General features: G+C 42.4%; 1 protein-coding gene across 1 annotated transcript in view; it reads right to left on the reverse strand.

Moving 5' to 3' along the window:
* jph3b (junctophilin 3b) overlaps nucleotides 1-20,060 on the reverse strand; it is a 156,431-nt gene that overhangs the window by 17,284 nt on the left and 119,087 nt on the right. The window contains exon 5 of the mRNA XM_061917475.1: nucleotides 8,503-9,443. Within this exon, the coding sequence (XP_061773459.1) occupies nucleotides 8,503-9,443 (941 nt within the window). The remainder of the gene's footprint in view (nucleotides 1-8,502; nucleotides 9,444-20,060) is intronic.

A 20,060-nucleotide genomic window follows, 5' to 3' on the forward strand; every position in this document is an offset into this window, starting at 1 on the left:
AGGCGGGGTACACCCTGGACAAGTCGCCACCTCATCACAGGGCCAACACAGATAGACAGACAAATATATATATATATATATATATATATATATATATATAATTTTGAGCTCCTCTCGGATGGCAGAGCTTCTCACCCTATCTCTAAGGGAGAGTCCCGCCACCCGGCGGAGGAAACTCATTTCAGCCGCTTGTACCCGTGATCTTATCCTTTTGGTCATGACCCAAAGCTCATGACCATAGGTGAGGATGGGAACGTAGATCGACCAGTAAATTGAGAGCTTTGCCTACCGGCTCAGCTCCTTCTTCACCACAACGGATCGTTACAGCATCCGCATTACTGAAGACGCCGCACCGATCCGCCTGTCGATCCGCCTGTCGATCTCACGATCCACTCTTCCCTCACTCGTGAACAAGACTCCTAGGTACTTGAACTCCTCCACTTGGGGCAAGATCTCCTCCCCAACCCGGAGAGGGTACTCCACCCTTTTCCGGGCGAGAACCATGGACTCGGACTAGGAGGTGCTGATTCTCATTCCCGTCGCTTCACACTTGGCTGTGAATCGATCCAGTGAGAGCTGAAGATCTTGGCCAGATGAAGCCATCAAGACCACATCATCTGCAAATAGCAGAGACCTAATCCTGCAGCCACCAAACCAGACACCCTCAACGCCTTGACTGCGCCTAGAAGTTTTGTCCATAAAAGAATGAAGAATCGGTGACAAAGGACAGCCTTGGCGGAGTCCAACCCTCACTGGAAACGCGTCTGACTTACTGCCGGCAATGCGGACCAAGCTCTGGCACTGATCGTACAGGGAACGGACCGCCACAATCAGACAGTCCGATACCCCATACTCTCTGAGCACTCCCCACAGGACTTCCCGGGGTACACGGTCGAATGCCTTCTCCAAGTCCACAAAGCACATGTAGACTGGTTGGGCAAACTCCCATGCACCCTCGAGGACCCTGCCGAGAGTATAGAGCTGGTCCACAGTTCCACGACCAGGACGAAAACCACACTGTTCCTCCTGAATCCGAAGTTCGACTATCCGGCGTAGCCTCCTCTCCAGTACACCGGATGGCGGCGCTCTCCCTTAGAGATAGGGTGAGAAGCTCTGCCATCCGGGAGGGACTCAAAGTAAAGCTGCTGCTCCTCCATATTGAGAGGAGCCAGATGAGGTGGTTCGGGCATCGGGTCAGGATGCCACCCGAACGCCTCCCTAGGGAAGTGTTTTGGGCACGTCAGACCGGTAGGAGGCCACGTGGAAGACCCAGGATATGTTGGGAAGACTATCTCTCCCGGCTGGCCTGGGAACGACTCGGGATCCCCCGGGAGGAGCTGAGCGAAGTGGCTGGGGAGAGGGAAGTCCGGGCTTCCCTGCTTAGGCTGCTGCCCCCGTGACCCGACCTCAGATAAGCGGAAGAAGATGGATATATTTATATATATATATATATATATATATATATATATATATGAATCAATCATATAGTATGCGTCTGCCTTGAATTACTGCCGGGTCGAACATGCTTCCCAAAATAATTAGCGCATGCTTAGTATTACCGCCTGGTCAAACTCGTGACGTCACGAGTGACACTTCCCCTGTCATCATTTTCAAAATGGAGGAGGCTGATTTCAATACCAGTAATTTCAAATCGCATAAAGGGAAGAAGATTAAGAGCTATTCAGTAGAATTTAGGGTCCAAGCTTACATCACACTCAAATTTTTACAGCATACCTTTGGTAAGTGCCGGGGTGAGAAGAGGTTTTAAAATAATTAGCGCATGCTTACTTTTACCGCATGCCTTTGGTAAGCGCAGGAGTGAGAAGAGGTTTTAAATTAATTAGCGCCCCGTCGGCAATTCAAGGAAAAACGGTATACATATGTATACAGTATATATCCCTCTGTTGAATGATAGAATTGTCAAATACAAATAAGGCAACAAGAGAAGTACCCCATACTTTTCTTTTGTAAAGTAAATCTGTACAGCAGATATGGGCATCAACAATATGATTTGCCTAAACTGCAGGACAGGATAGATTTAATTTTTTGGTCCCGTAGTTTGGGGACTCCTTCTCTCGACCTTTTCCTGTTCAACATATGGAAACTTACAAACTCGCCAATGCTCCACTCATACATACTCTACTACCAAGTGAGAGCACAGTGAGATAATTGCACTTTTGTTCAAAATAGCACAACGTGTCGATAGAACGCATTTAAGGTGTTAATCATAAGCAAGACTGTATGCGTTGCTTATCCGGTTAAGCAAATAGTTCATGACAAAAAATGCACTTCCAAATAAAGCTGCCTTAATTAAGTCAATGCAGGAGCAGGATGAGTGTGAGAGCATTGAGTGTGTTGCAGCATTCTGTGACTATTCATCTCCTTGTGATATTAACTGTGTATGCTGTGAACCTGCCTTACACAAATCCCACTTGGTTCTCTGCAGCTGCAAACACACACCCCACCTCAACCTCCCCCGCCCCGTCCCACCACCTCCACCGTTGGCGACACGCACCCACTGATTGGCCGCTGTCGGAGCAAGGCATAAGCTGTTCCCTAGCAACAGAGCGCTAGTTAACCAATAGGGGGGGATCTGAGAGGAAGGCCTAGTTAGACAATCCGCTGTTACTAAGGTGCAGAGAGGACCACTAGGTTTCTCTCTGTGCCTGTTTATTTGTGTGTGTGTGTGTGTGTGTGTGTGTGTGTGCGCAACGGAAGCCAGCAAACCTCTGAGCTACTATAAAACATCATCCACTGTGCCAGGGCCAGTCTGCTGCAGACTAAGGGCATAAAAGTGAACAAGCGCGATCAAGGAGTGTGAAACTGTAAGTCATAAAGAGTGTGTCGGTGGGTTTTTACTCATTAAGTGCTTCAATTTGTTATGTTTTCACCTCTGCATATTTTAATTAGCTCACCGCTCATCATGATGAAGGATTAGCCTGGTTGGGGCCATCCACCAAGTATAATAACCCCAAAAATCCTCTGTTTGGTCAAAGTGCAACGGATGAATACATTTCATAATGCTGAACCTCAGGATTATGTTAGAATAAGGGATAGCCACATTCTTACTTTTCTTTGAATTATCTACCTAGAGTCGTTCAAAAATGCAGTCTTTCCAAAGGTAATATATTGACATTTTGGTGTATTCATTTTACATTTTTAAAATGTGCTAGCTCAATGCTAATTTACATAAGCGTTTCCTTAGTCATGCTACTGATTAACAAGGGTTTACATTACATAGCAATTTCAACACCTCCAAATTTGAAATGAAAACTACAACTATGATGCACATTAAAATTAAACAACTGGTGTAAAATTAGTACAATACTTACACTATAATCACTTTTTGGGAAGGTCAAAAGATAGATTCAATGTCATGGCAAAGACTACTTCCTGGGTAAGCTACACACCCTTGTCTATACACTACTGCCATCTGAAGTCTGCCTAAAAAGTCTACTCTATAATACCTGCAAATGAGACTCAGAAGTGTAAGAAAATAAGAAATAATAACTGGATAGCAGAGTTATCATAATCAGCTCATACTTAAAGGCCTACTGAAATGAGATTTTCTTATTTAAACGGGGATAGCAGGTCCATTCTATGAGTCATACTTGATCATTTCGCGATATTGCCATATTTTTGCTGAAAGGATTTAGTAGAGAACATCGACAATAAAGTTTGCAACTTTTGGTGCTGATAAAAGCCTCGCCTTTACAGGAAGTCGCAGAGGATGACGTCACCAGGGTGAGGGCTCCTCATGTCCTCACATTTTTTTTAATGGGAGCCTCCAGCAGCAAGAGCTATTCGGACCAAGAAAACGACAATTTCCCCATTAATTTGAGCGAGGATGAAAGATTTGTGGATGATGATATTGATAGCGAAGGACTAGAAAAATAAATAAATAATAAAATAAAATAAAAAGCGACGGCTCCGGGCGGCAGATGTTATTAGACACATTTACTGCTATAATTCTGGAAGATCCCTTATCTGCTTATTGTTTTATAGTGTTTTAGTGAGATTGTAAAGACATACCTCGAGGTCGGATGGCTGCGGTGAACACGCAGTGTCTCACTCAGAGAGCAGCCGAGGAGCCAAGCTCACAGCTGCCTTTTAAACAGCTACTGAAGGAGGACGAATAATCCAATGATGTCTCCGGTAAGATATATATATCACAATTTTCCCATCCAAAAACGTGCTGGTTGACGTAGAGAAACATGATCGCTTGACCGCTCTGTGTTAAAAACAAAGAAACACCGGTTGTGTCTCGGTGCTAAAGACAGCTGCAATACACCGCTTTCCACCAACAGCATTGTTCTTTATAGTCTCCATTATTAATTGAACAAATTGAAAAATATTCATTAACACAGATGTCTAAATTACTGTGTAATTATGAGATGATAAGAGACGACTTTCAGCCGTAATTGGTGCTGAGCTAATATTTCCTGACAGTCCGTAGACGTCACGCGCACGGGATATCATTCCGCGACGTTTTCAACAAGAAACTCCGCGGGAAATTTAAAATTGCAATTTAGTCAACTAAACCGGCCGTATTGGCATGTGTTGCAAGGTTAATATTTCATCATTGATATATAAACTATCAGACTGCGTGGTCGGTAGTAGTGGGTTTCAGTAGGCCTTTAAATGTTAAATAAAAAATATTAGTTATTGTTAAACAAATGAACATTTCTTAACTCCGTTGAGTGCCGGTATCAATTCCAAAAAAACTGGGAATTGGTACCGTATCAATTCAAATGGTAAAGGTACCCATTCGAACGGGGGCCAAGACGTAATCCATTGCATATAGTTAAAAGGTGAGAAAAAATAATTTAGTCGTACAATACAGTGATTCACTTTTTTAACATTTATGAGATAAGAATGTTTGAATGTTATTTAACTGATAGGAGTCCAGGACCGCCCTGAAAATCAGCAGAATGATAGGTGGTGCAGCATGATAACGCTGTCAATGATGTGATCAATATGATCAATAATATTCGCCATGATTTTGACTTTATGTCATCACATTACTTCTCATTTGTAAGCACTTTTGGGGCAGAATGGCCCCCGCCTGGTAAGCAAACGTGAGCAGGCATTAAAACATGATATTACCTTCCAATTGGTGGGAAAACACTCATCATCAATGATTCAATGCATTAAGGGCTGTTTGGTTGCAGATTAAACGAGTGCTGTCAATTGATGATTTAAAAAAAAACTCAGATTACCGTATTTAAAATTCTTCTCAAAATTCGACAGTCCGCCTTATTACCTGGTGCGCCTAGTGTACGGAATAATTTTGGTTGTGCTTACAGACCTCGAAGTTATTTTATTTGGTACGTGGTGAAATGATAAGTGTGACCAGTAAATGGCAGTCACACATAGGAGATACGTGTAAATTGCACTATGACTCAAGTAAAAAACACCAACATTGTATATGTTCCATTGAAAATATAAAACATTACACACGGTGCTCAAAAATCTATCAAAATGTTTTAGTACGACTTGGTAAGCTATGAAGCCGCACCGCTTGATGGATTGTACTTTGTGTGTGCATGAGGTATAGTAGACATATTATCTGCCGTTTTTTTTCGCAATATTATGTAAAAGCAACTTTTCTTACCTTCTGGTACCTGCTGATCTGTATTTGGGATCTGCATAAGTCCTGAAAATTTGCGCGAATCCGCCATTGTAGTTCCTGCCAACAATGTAGTCGATAAACTTATTTTTCTCCAAGTTCTTGTTATTGGACATTCATCCTCTTCTGTTGCCATTTCTAATATGAAGTAGTGTAAAGTTCTTACTTATATCTGTCAGTAAACTCGCCATGAAAGCGCTAAAACATACCGGTGTAGTGAGTTTACATTACTCACCCAAGGAACTTTAGTTATAAGAGTTTTTCATGGGACCCATGTTATTGTGCTCGTGAGACACGAATGAGGAGATGCTGCTCCGTTATTGAGTTAAGTAAAGTCTGAATGTCATTAAAACAGTTAGCTCCATCTTTTGACACTTCTTTCACTCCCGTCCTTGCACGCTACACCGCTACAACAAAGATGACGGGGAGAAGACGCTGTCTAAGGTGAGCCACGTAAATAGGACCTCCCACAAAACGGCGCATCCTGAAGCGACTGTCAGAAAGTGGCTTGAAGATGATCTGTAAAACATGATCCATGGAATATTTTGACCAAACAACCACCATTACGTGTAATGTAGACTACAAGGAAGTGTTTTCAATTTAGAAAAACAAAAAAAATAATAATACGACCCCTTTAATGCGCCCTATAATCCGGTGCGTTTTTTTGTAGGAATATAGACCTGACGAGACTCGCTCATAGGCAGTGCGCTTTATAATCTGGTACGCCTTATGGTCCGGAAAATACGGTAATCACACTTTTGAATTTAGATTAATTATGATTAATCACAGTTGCTAAAAAATTAGCTAAACCTATTTGTGATACTTCTGTTGACAATATTGTTGCGGGTATACTCCAACAGCGTTGTTTGTTGTCGATGTACAAGTAGCGCTCTCGCGAGCGGCTGCCTCAGAATAATGTTTGCTTTTAGATTTTAAACTGGCTGTGGTTAGAGAATTCATTGCTGAAATATATGCAAATTAACTTAGTTTTATCAAAATTCCCGTCTTGGTGTATTTTGAAGTGACATTTGTCACCAGTCGGAGTCTACTTTCTAATCTTTGCAAATAACATCGTAAGATTCAAAGCCGCCTTTCAGGTAAACATCCGTGGTTAAGATAAAATATCATGTACAGTCAAAATTAATTGGGTGAATAATCTGTGTTGATACATGATTATTGTGATCTTTCTTTTGATATAGTCACATGAGTCAATTCATTCAATTTGACAGCTCGAGATTATACACATTATTTGTTGTAGACAGTTGTTGTGGTTGAGTTTTTTCTTGTCCTGATGTCGTTGTGGCTTGTGCAGCCCTTTGAGACACTTGTAAATAAGGGCTATAGAAATACGCTTTGAGTTGTCACTCCATTTTCACTGTTATTTGGTTCGAAAAGTGACCGTGAACATAAAAAAAAAAAACTTGACCTGGGACCTCCTCAATACGTTTTTCAACATTACAAAAGCTCTTTAAACAAGAAAAAAACGCTCTTTAATTAGCTTTATACTCTTTTAATTCAATACAAAAATGCTGCCTGAGGCTGAGCCAATCAATGGCGACAATACTGAATAGCGCACTCTGATTGGTTTGGTCTCATGATGTTGTGGCCAATACTACTGTAGTAGTGACATTTCAAGTTTATTTAGTCATTTTAATGCTTGAGAACGCTTAATTTTGGACCAAAAAAATGTATATTATGCCTAAAAAAACAATGATGATAATAATAAAGAATGAATTGTGGTGAAGTCGCCATATTTGGGGTGTTACAGTTCGGTTGGTAGAGTGGCCGTGCCAGCAACTTGAGGGTTCCAGGTTCGGTCCCCGCTTCCGCCATCCTAGTCATTGACGTTGTGTCCTTGGGCAAGACACTTTACCCACCTGCTCCCAGTGTCACCCACACTGGTTTAAATGTAACTTTATGTATAACTTAAGTATTGTGTTTCACTATGTAAAACGCTTTGAGTCACTAGAGAAAAGCGCTATATAAATATAATTCACTTCACATATTTGGGGGACGGTTGTACATCGTTAGCAAATTGCAACTTCCCGAGGCATCGCCTGGATTTGAAGTTACATACTATTAAGAACTATTATTTTTGTATTATTTGTTATTATTAAGAAGTATTTCACTACATGTGCTCTTTACGAAATGTGTACACGACGTTTTAATGATGCATCTTATATGTTTACTGCTATTCGACCCAACATGATGGTCTTTCTGATGCCATCATTAACTGATGGCATCAGAAAGACCTTGGAAAAAAATGTTAAAAATGAGTGGATAACTACACATCTATTTTGGTGTTTTTGGCATACTTGCCAACCTTGAGACCTCCGAATTCGGGGACTAGGGGGGTGGGGGTGGGGGGGATTTGCATATTGTAGCGTCCTAGAATAATTAGTGCTGCAAGACATTCTGGGTATTTGTTCTGCCGTATTTATGTTGTGTTACGGTGGGGATGTTCTCCCGAAATGTGTTTGTCGTTCTTGTTTGGTGTGGGTTCACAGTGTGGCACATATTTGTAACAGTGTTAAAGTTGTTTATACGGCCACCCTCAGTGTGACCTGTATGGCTTTTGATCAAGTATGCCTTGCATTCACTCATGTGTGTATGTAAAAACCGCATATATAATGTGACTGGGCCGACACGCTGTCTGTAAGGTGGAAAAGCGAACGTGACGACAGGTTGTAAAGGATGCTTAAGGCAGTGCTTATAAGGCACGCCCCCAATATTGTCGTACGGGTGGAAATCGGGAGAATGGTTGCCCCGGGGGAATGAATTTCGGGAGTCTCCCGGAAAAACCGTGAGGGTTGGCAAGTATGGTTTTTGGTCATATTATCTTTTCACATCGTATTTGTTGACGGCGGTCTTACTGAGTGGCCTTTGCTCTGTGTGAGTCTGTGGTCCTGCTGCTCTGATGCGATGGGGGAGGACTTAAGAGGGGGGGAGAGGGTCAGGTCCCGTCGTATAGGCCGAGAATCCATCTTCTCTCCCAGGGGTCCGCTCTCCAGCTGGTCTTTACTTTCCCTCCCTTCTTTCCCCTCTCTCTTATGCCTCTGTCTTTGCAAGGTGTGTGAGCCCCCCTCCCCGTGCTTCTCCTCCCCGTGCCCATGGGGCTTGTGGGTAGTGGAGTCTCTGGGCTGTAAAGGCTTCATCTCCATTTCATAGTTGCTAATTTTCTCTTCATCCTGCTCGAGGAGCCGTCCTCCCCTGCTGTGCGCCCCCCGCTGCCCAGACGTCCAAGAGGCAGAAGGGGACGTCTCTGTCCATCTGTCTCCTCTGGCTTGTTTATGATTGGATGAGCCGTGGCCCCGAGACTTGTGATTGGAGGAGCCGTGTTTGTGTCCATTGGTCCTGCCAACTCCTTGCCCCGTGACTCCTCCTCCTGCTGCTTTGTGCAACATCCCTTTCTTTTTTTCCTCACTATAGCTTTTGGCCCTCATGTACTCCACCTTCCCCGCACCCTCGCCCTCTCTGCCGCCTCGCTCTATCAACACCTGGATTTCCGTCTGCCCTCTGGATCCCCCCTTTTCCCCTCGTTCTCCTCCCTCCTTCCCTCGGTCTCCGTGGTCAACAGCGCTCTGCCGGTGGAAGCGAGCACTTCTGCTGCGCTGGGATGGCCTGATGGGGGGAGGAGGGGTGTGTTGAGGGGAGGAAGAAGAGGGACTTAGATCTGGTGTGGCGTTGGAGGGGTCATCTGAGCCCGTGCTCTTCACGTAGAGGTCGGGGCTGTCTGCGGTTCCAGCGCTACTCGACAAGCCCTCACCCTCCACCTCGCTCGACACTTGACATTTTGGACGCTGCACCTCCATGCCTGCAAAAGAGTGAAGACACCAGGAATTAGCACAGCATTGCTGCTATTTAATTAAAAAGCTACATTTCAAAACAAATTAATCATCCTGTCACCAACTCGTGTCTTGTTTTGATTATCCCGTTTAGTGTCTTAGTTCCTGTCTTGCGTTCTTATTTTGGTGGCACTTCCGGTTTTGTGTGTGTTCACTTGCACGCTTCTGAGCGCTTATTCCCTGCACCTGTTTCCTATTCACAATCACGACTATTTAAGTTGTGTGGATGCGATGTTTTGTGTTGGGACTTGTTTGTATGATTATACATTGTGGACGGTTCTTCTGCCGCATGTTCCCGGGGCAACCATTCTCAAGAATTTCTCCTGATTTCCACCCGGACAACAATATTGGGGGCATGCCTCAAAGGTTCTGCCTTTAGTGTCCTCTACAACTTGTCGTCACGTACGCTTTTCCTCCTTACAAACAGCGTGCCGGCCCAGTCACGTAATACATGCAACTTCTACACACACATAAGTGAATGTAAGGCATACTTGGTCAACAGCCATACAGGTCACACTGAGGGTGGCCATACAAACAACTTTAACACTGTTACAAATATGCACCACACTGTGAACCCACACCAAAAAGAATGACAAACACATTTCGGGAGAACATAAGGCACCATAAATACAACAGAACAAATACCCAGAATCCCTTGCAGCACTAGCTCTTCCGGGACGCTACAATATACAACCCCACTACCAACGACAGATTGACTGGCACAAGGTCAACTAAAAGGACTTACCCCAAGAAAGCATAACAAGCATGTTGTGTTTATTAAAAAAAAAAAAGTTTCCTCCGTGCCAGAGTAACGTTTATGTTTTTAGCGTTGCAGATAAGGCAGGCAAAATCAGCCACTACTTTAAAAAGCAATCTCGCGAGGAGAAAAGTCAAGAGTCCAGGTGAATCAGAGCAAAGAAATTAACGTGACAGGCAGTTAAAATGTAATAATTCATGGAGGTGACTACATGTGGCTTGAAGACTGCTTCAAAATCATCAATGAGTGTCTCACGCAAAAGTAGCCCCACCACACAAGCCATGAGCCCATCATTCTCTTATGCAAGCGCTTAGGCCACAGGTGTCAAACTCAAGGCCCCGCGACATCATTTTATCTGGCCCGCAAACACCAGGAAATATGTGTCAATAAAGTACTTAATATTTTATCACTAAATGTAATGGATTTTAGGGCTTCACGGTGGCAGAGGGGTTAGTGCGTCTGCCTCACAATACGAAGGTCCTGCAGTCCTGGGTTCAAATCCAGGCTCGGGATCTTTCTGTGTGGAGTTTGCATGTTCTCCCTGTGAATGCGTGGGTTCCCTCCGGGTACTCGGGCTTCCTCCCACTTCCAAAGACATGCACCTGGGGATAGGTTGATTGGCAACACTAAAATTGGCCCTAGTGTTTGAATGTGAGTGTGAATGTTGTCTGTCTATCTGTGTTGGCCCTGCGATGAGGTGGCGACTTGTCCAGGGTGTACCCCGCCTTCCGCCCGATTGTAGCTGAGATAGGCGCCAGCGCCCCCCGCGACCCCGAAAGGGAATAAGCGGTAGAAAAATGGATGTAATGGATTTTCTTTTCATTTTGACAGGAAAAAAACATATAAACTGCTTGAAATTGCATGCCTTTTAAACTTAATAGTATCCATTATTGCAACAATTATCACAGTATAATATTATACTTCCCAAGCATCCATCCATCCATCCATTTTCTACCGCTTATTCACTGTGGGGTCGTGGGGGGCGCTGGTGCCTATCTCAGCTACAATCGGGCGGAAGGCGGTGTACACCCTGGACAAGTCGCCCACTCATCTAATCGCAGTACTTTCCAAACATGGTTTATCAAAATAAAATAAAAATACTTAAATATCTGCTTGACTTATGATTTTACAGCAAACTACCCATCATATTAAAGAATATGACAATACATTTTACGGTGTTCTTTACAGCATTATACTTTAAGTTAAAGGCCTACTGAAACCCACTACTACCCACCACGCAGTCTGATAGTTTATATATCAATGATGAAATATTAACATTGCAACACATGCCAATACGGCCTTTTTAGTTTACTTAATTGCAATTTTAAATTACCCGCGGAGTTTCTTGTTGAAAACGTCGCGGAATGATGACGCGTGCGCGTGACGTCACGGACCGTCAGGAAATATTAGCGCAGCACCATTTGCAGCTAAAAGTCGTCTCTTTTCATCGCGCAATTAAACAGTATTTTGGACATCTGTGTTGCTGAATCTTTTGCAATTTGTTCAATTACTAATGGAGAAGTCAAAGTAGAAAGAGGGAGTTGGGATATTTTAGCCTCTAGCCACACAAACACACGGTGATTCCTTGTTTAAAATTCCCGGAGGTGAAACTTTACTATGGATCAGAGCGGTCAAGCGAACATGGTTACCGACCACTTGTCAACCGGCAGGTTTCGGTGAGAAAATTGTGTTAAAAAGTCGCCTCTTACCGGAAATCTGTGGAGTTTGCGCCGTCTTTGTATCTGCCGTGATTTCCCTCAGACACTGGCCTCAAGACACCCGTGGACACACCCCTCCGACTATCAGGTACTATTTAATCTCACTAAAACACTAGCAACAATAGAAAGATAAGGGATTTCCCAGAATTATCCTAGTAAATTTGTCTAAAAACTTCAGACTTCGTCCCAATGCAATCGCCTTTGTTTGTTTTTTTTTAACTTTATTTATTTATTTTTTGTAGTCCTTCGCTATCAATATCATTATCCACGAATATTACATCCTCGCTCAAATTAATGGGGAAATTGTCGTTTTCTCGGTCCGAAAAGCTCTTGCTGCTGGAGGCTCCCATTATAAACAATGTGAGGACGTGAGGAGCCCTCACCCTTGTGACGTCATCGTCTGCGACTTCCAGTAAAGGCAAGGCTTTTTTATCAATCAATCAATCAATGTTTACTTATATAGCCCTAAATCACTAGTGTCTCAAAGGGCTGCACAAACCACTACGACATCCTCGGTAGGCCCACATAAGGGCAAGGAAAACTCACACCCAGTGGGACATCGGTGACAATAATGACCCAGTGGGACGTCGGTGACAATGATGACTATGAGAACCTTGGAGAGGAGGAAAGCAATGGATGTCGAGCGGGTCTAACATGATACTGTGAAAGTTCAATTCATAATGGATCCAACACAGTCGCGAGAGTCCAGTCCAAAGCGGATCCAACACAGCAGCGAGAGTCCCGTTCATAGCGGAGCCAGCAGGAAACCATCCCAAGCGGAGGCGGATCAGCAGCGCAGAGATGTCCCCAGCCGATACACAGGCAAGCAGTACATGGCCACCGGATCGGACCGGACCCCCTCCACAAGGGAGGGGGGGATATAGGAGAAAGAAAAGAAGCGGCAGATCAACTGGTCTAAAAAGGATGTCTATTTAAAGGCTAGAGTATACAGATGAGTTTTAAGGTGAGACTTAAATGCTTCTACTGAGGTGGCATCTCGAACTGTTACCGGGAGGGCATTCCAGAGTACTGGAGCCCGAACGGAAAACGCTCTATAGCCCGCAGACTTTTTTTGGGCTTTGGGAATCACTAATAAGCCGGAGTCCTTTGAACGCAGATTTCTTGCCGGGACATATGGTACAATACAATCGGCAAGATAGGATGGAGCTAGACCGTGTAGTATTTTATACGTAAGTAGTAAAACCTTAAAGTCACATCTTAAGTGCACAGGAAGCCAGTGCAGGTGAGCCAGTACAGGCGTAATGTGATCAAACTTTCTTGTTCTTGTCAAAAGTCTAGCAGCCGCATTTTGTCCCTACTGTAATCTTTTAATGCTAGACATGGGGAGACCCGAAAATAATACGTTACAGTAGTCGAGGCGAGACCAGCACCAAAAGTTGCGAACTTTATCGTGGATGTTCTCTACTAAATCCTTTCAGCAAAAATATGGCAATATCGCGAAATGATCAATTATGACACATAGAATGGACCTGCTATCTCCGTTTAAATAAGAAAATCTCATTTCAGTAGGCTTTTAAAAAAAAAAAAAACAGTCCGATCCCTCAATCAAAAATGCAAAATAACTTTCGCTAGCTGATAAAGATGCCCTAAAAGGACAGTACAAACTCGCCCGTGTCTTTAGCGTCAAAATAAATGGAAAAGGCATCATTGTAAGAGATGTACAAGTCAAGATTTCCCCAAGTTATCCAGTATCAACTACAATTCAAAGACAAATAAAAAAGTTTGTAGTTGTGTGTTCAATAAAATGATCTAATAACAAATTCATGAATGTAAACAACATCTGTTGTGTCGCAGTGAACAAGTCAGAATGATGCTCTATCGTGCATCCTTCCTGAGCCCTTTTAAACACGTCTCCTTGCCCTTCACCCTTCTGAATAGAGCAGGTGAGGTGGTATGAAAAGATGTCAGCATATATTCATCACTGAATATTTTGACAGTGCTTATGTTGCTTCCACCCCACACTCCCCAACTGTCAAGAGTAGAAAAGACAGGAAATTAATTATCACTAACTGTGAGGCTGTGCAGCATGTCTCCAGGTGTGTGTATGAATGTGAGTATGCATGTGTGTGTGTGCAGGTGTGTGTCTGCTGAGCCTCTGACAGAAGCAGAAATGCAAAACTTGAGGGTGGTTGATAGTAACCTTTATCACAGCCAGGATTTTATCCACCTTGCTTTATGCACTGGGTCATGGTGGAACATCAAAAACACCAAACTAGTACCACTTAAGTTGGAAGAATTGTCTAACACAGGGGTGTCAAACTAATTTTAGATCGGGGGTCACATGGAGCAAAAATCGACTACCAAGCGGGCCGGACTGGGAAAATCACGGCAATCAAGACAACTTCAGGTTGTTTTCTATGTTAAAAAAAATAGAACAAGCATATTCTGAAAATGTACAAATCATGATGTTGTTGTTTTTTACACTTACATGTTGCCGTTAATAGTATTCTGCCATTATTTGTTGTTATGTATACTTTCTGAATAAGTTATGCAATAATGTTCATCATTGGTTTTAACTTTCAATCTATCAAGATAAAAAAATAATATAAAAATCAAATTACAGGATGTAATTTATGTAGTTTGCTTGTTTTTCTCAACTGATCTCCTAATGTGTTTTTTTTTTTTTTTACATAGGTAGCATCATCTACATAGATCAGGGGTGTCAAACTCATTTTCGATCGGGGGCCACATGGAGGAAAATCTACTCCCAAGTTGGCTGGACTGGTAAAATCCCTGCACGATAACTTAAAAATAAAGACACCTTCAGAATGTTTTCTGTGTTCAAAAATAGAAGAAGCGCATTCTGAAAATGTACAAATCATAATGTTGTTGTTTTTTTACACTTACATGTCACGGTTAATAGTATTTATCTTTATTTGTCATTATTTGTATTTTCTGAATTAATGATGTGATAATGTTCATCAGTCAATTCAATGGTGTTCATTTTCAATCTATCAAGATAAAAAAATATCAAACTCAAATTACAGTATGCCATGTATGTATTTTGATCATTTTCCTCGATTGATGTACTAATATCATGTGGTTTATTTTGTACATATGTACCATCATCTAGAGCAGGGGTAGGGAACCTATGGCTCTCGAGCCAAATGTGGCTCTTTTGATGACTGCATCTGGCTCTCAAATGCATCTGAGCTGAAATTGCTTAACACGATTAGTAATGAATAATTCCGCCAGTAATCGGTGTTAAAAATAACGTTTAACATGTAAAACATTCTTATAGCTCTTTGTACTATTAGGTCCATCAGTGCTAAATATTATAAACTTATCACTTTCCTCGGGCACTGTTCCCCTAGCATTCATAAAAGCGGTTATTCATCCTCTTCTTAAAAGACCTAACCTCGATCCTGACCTCATGGTAAACCTCATGGTAAACACCTTCCCTTTATTTCAAAAATCCTCGAAAAAATTGTTGCGGAGCAATTAAATGAACACTTAGTGTCTAACAATCTATGTGAAACCTTTCAATCCGGTTTCAGGGCAGATCACTCCACGGAGACAGCCCTCGCAAAAATGACTAATGATCTATTGCTAACGATGGATTCTGATGCGTCATCTATGTTGCTGCTCCTCGATCTTAGCGCTGCTTTCGATACCGTTGATCATAATATTTTATTAGAACGTATCAAAACACGAATTGGTATGTCAGACTTAGCCCTGTCTTGGTTTAACTCTTATCTTACTGATAGGATGCAGTGCGTCTCCCATAACAATGTGACCTCGGACTACGTTAAGGTAACGTGTGGAGTTCCCCAGGGTTCGGTCCTTGGCCCTGCACTCTTCAGCATCTACATGCTGCCGCTAGGTGACATCATACGCAAATACGGTATTAGCTTTCACTGTTATGCTGATGACACCCAACTCTACATGCCCCTAAAGCTGACCAACACGCCGAATTGTAGTCAGCTGGAGGCGTGTCTTAATGAAATTAAACAATGGATGTCCGCTAACTTTTTGCAACTCAACGCCAAAAAAACGGAAATGCTGATTATCGGTCCTGCTAGACACCAACCTCTATTTAATAATACAACTCTAACATTTGACAACCAAACAATTAAACAAGGCGACACGGTAAAGAATCTGGGTGTTATCTTAGACCCAACTCTCTCCTTTGAGTCACACATTAAAAGCGTTACTAAAACGGCCTTCTTTCATCTCCGTAATATCGCTAAAATTCGCTCCATTCTGTCCCCTAAAGACGCTGAGATCATTATCCATGCGTTTGTTACGTCTCGCCTCGACTACTGTAACGTATTATTTTCGGGTCTCCCCATGTCTAGCATTAAAAGATTACAGTTGGTACAAAATGCGGCTGCTAGACTTTTGACAAGAACAAGAAAGTTTGATCACATTACGCCTGTACTGGCTCACCTGCACTGGCTTCCTGCGCACTTAAGATGTGACTTTAAGGTTTTACTACTTACGTATAAAATACTACACGGTCTAGCTCCATCCTATCTTGCCGATTGTATTGTACCATATGTCCCGGCAAGAAATCTGCGTTCAAAGGACTCCGGCTTATTAGTGATTCCCAAAGCCCAAAAAAAGTCTGCGGGCTATAGAGCGTTTTCCGTTCGGGCTCCAGTACTCTGGAATGCCCTCCCGGTAACAGTTCGAGATGCCACCTCAGTAGAAGCATTTAAGTCTCACCTTAAAACTCATTTGTATACTCTAGCCTTTAAATAGACCTCCTTTTTAGACCAGTTGATCTGCCGTTTCTTTTCTTGTTCTCCTATGTCCCACTCTCCTTTGTGGAGGGGGTCCGGTCCGATCCGGTGGCCATGTACTGCTCGCCTGTGTATCGGCTGGGGACATCTCTGCGCTGCTGATCCGCCTCCGCTTGGGATGGTTTCCTGCTGGCTCCGCTATGAACGGGACTCTCGCTGCTGTGTTGGATCCGCTTTGGACTGGACTCTTGCGACTGTGTTGGATCCATTATGGATTGAACTTTCACAGTATCATGTTAGACCCGCTCGACATCCATTGCTTTCCTCCTCTCCAAGGTTCTCATAGTCATCATTGTCACCGACGTCCCACTGGGTGTGAGTTTTCCTTGCCCTTATGTGGGCCTTACGAGGATGTCGTAGTGGTTTGTGCAGCCCTTTGAGACACTAGTGATTTAGGGCTATATAAGTAAACACTGATTGATTGATTGATTATGCATTTAAATCCATCCATCCATTTTCAACTGCACCTGTTCAATAAGTCACATCAATGATAAGAAGTCCATCCATCTTTTCTCTACCGCTTGTCCCTTTTGGGGTCGCGGGGGTTGCTGCAGCCTATCTCAGCTGCATTTGGGCAGAAGGTGGGGTACACCCTGGACAAGTCGCCACTTCATCGCTGGGCCAACACAGATAGACAGACGACATTCACACTCACATTCACACACTAGGGCCAATTTAGTGTTGCCAAAGAAGTATTTTATTTAATATTGTTAGCTTCAGAATAAAAATGATATAAAATATAAGACTTATACTCTAAAAATGTAGGTCTTACTTAAAAAATGCATGCATTTAGTTGTATTCAGTGTTAAAACATATGATACGGCTCTCACGGTAATACACTTTAAAACATTTGGCTTTCATGGCTCTCTCAGCCAAAAAGGTTCCCGACCCCTGATCTAGAGATACAAAGAATTGCTATTGCAACATCCAGTAGACACATGTAGAAGAGCTGTTTCTTTCATTCAAAATTTTTAGGTTAATTTGTATACTTAGCAAACTCATCCCGCGGGTCGGATAAAACCTTGTTCGCGGGCCTGATCCGGCCCGCAGGCCGTACGTTTGACACCCCTGAGATAGATACAAATAATTGCTATTGCGACATCTAGTGGACACATTTAGAACATTTTTATACTTGGCAAACTTGGCCCTCGTTTAACACCCCTGTTTTAGAGGGTTTTCACGGCTACAACGGTGACTCCCATTAGCCGCATCTTCCAAGCATTTTCTTTAACCATTTTTAAAATAAAATAAAATCAAAAGAGACATATGTGTTCTTGTCTCTCATAATGATTGTGAACCGTTGGCTATATATATATATTTTTTAAGTGATGTTTCCCTTTAAGATAACATGAATGAGTTGTATGAATTCACACATTTTGATGTCCAAAGTATCTTGACTTTGTGGATTACATTTTTCCCCCGAAGTTGTCCGCTTTGTTGCTTTGGAAACTGCAGTAGTGATGCTGGCTGTCCTCACAAGATCTGTGTTCATGGCCTCACACATATTCCAAAATGTCAAATGTTTTATAACACAGTTTGCATTTGGCACATCTTGGGTCTGTGTATTTTGCCAGCCAAAAACATGTGTTTTTTTTTGTTTTTTTTTACAAATGTAGCATCATCTACATAGATACAATGAATTGCTATTGTGACATCTAGTGGACACATTTAGAACAGCAGTTTCTTTCATTCAAAAATGGTGGCTAATTTTTTTACTTAGCAAACTCATCCTGCAGGCCGGATAAAACTTGTTCGCGGGCCTGATCCGGCCCGCAGGCCGTACGTTTGAAACCCCTGCGATAGATACAAATAATTGCTATTGCCACATCTAGTGGACACATTTAGAACAGCAGTTTCTTTCATTCAAAAATGGTGGCTAATTTTTTTACTTAGCAAACTCATCCTGCAGGCCGGATAAAACTTGTTCGCGGGCCTGATCCAGCCAGCAGGCCGTACGTTTGAAACCCCTGCGATAGATACAAATAATTGCTATTGCCACATCTAGTGGACACATTTAGAACAGCAGTTTCTTTCATTCAAAAATGGTGGCTAATTTTTTTACTTAGCAAACTCATTCTGCAGGCCGGATAAAACTTGTTCGCGGGCCTGATCCAGCCAGCAGGCCGTACGTTTGAAACCCCTGAGATAGATACAAATAATTGCTATTGCCACATCTAGTGGACACATTTAGAACAGCAGTTTCTTTCATTCAAAAATGTCGGCTTATTTTTATACTTGGCAAACTTGGCCCTCGTTTAACACCCCTGTTTTAGAGGATTTTCACGGCTACAACGGTGACTCCCATTAGCCGCATCTTCCAAGCGTTTTCTTTAACCATTTTTAAAATAAATAAAATCAAAAGAGACATATGTGTTCTTGTCTCTCATAATGATTGTGAACCGTTGGCTATATATATTTTTTTTAAAGTGATGTTTCCCTTTAAGATAACATGAATGAGTTGTATGAATTCACACATTTTGATGTCCAAAGTATCTTGACTTTGTGGATTACATTTTTCCCCCGAAGTTGTCCGCTTTGTTGCTTTGGAAACTGCAGTAGTGATGCTGGCTGTCCTCACAAGATCTGTGTTGATGGCCTCACACATATTCGAAAATGTCAAATTTTTTATAACACAGTTTGCATTTGGCACATCTTGGGTCTGTGTATTTTGCCAGCCAAAAACATGTGTTTTTTTTTGTTTTTTTTTTACAAATGTAGCATCATCTACATAGATACAATGAATTGCTATTGTGACATCTAGTGGACACATTTAGAACAGCAGTTTCTTTCATTCAAAAATGGTGGCTAATTTTTTTACTTAGCAAACTCATCCTGCAGGCCGGATAAAACTTGTTCGCGGGCCTGATCCGGCCCGCAGGCCGTACGTTTGAAACCCCTGCGATAGATACAAATAATTGCTATTGCCACATCTAGTGGACACATTTAGAACAGCAGTTTCTTTCATTCAAAAATGGTGGCTAATTTTTTTACTTAGCAAACTCATCCTGCAGGCCGGATAAAACTTGTTCGCGGGCCTGATCCAGCCAGCAGGCCGTACGTTTGAAACCCCTGCGATAGATACAAATAATTGCTATTGCCACATCTAGTGGACACATTTAGAACAGCAGTTTCTTTCATTCAAAAATGTCGGCTTATTTTTATACTTGGCAAACTTGGCCCTCGTTTAACACCCCTGTTTTAGAGGATTTTCACGGCTACAACGGTGACTCCCATTAGCCGCATCTTCCAAGCGTTTTCTTTAACCATTTTTAAAATAAATACAATCAAAAGAGACATATGTGTTCTTGTCTCTCATAATGATTGTGAACCGTTGGCTATATATAT

This window comes from Nerophis ophidion, linkage group LG12 (assembly GCF_033978795.1).
Source record: "Nerophis ophidion isolate RoL-2023_Sa linkage group LG12, RoL_Noph_v1.0, whole genome shotgun sequence".
NCBI classification, from domain to species: Eukaryota; Metazoa; Chordata; class Actinopteri; order Syngnathiformes; family Syngnathidae; genus Nerophis; species Nerophis ophidion.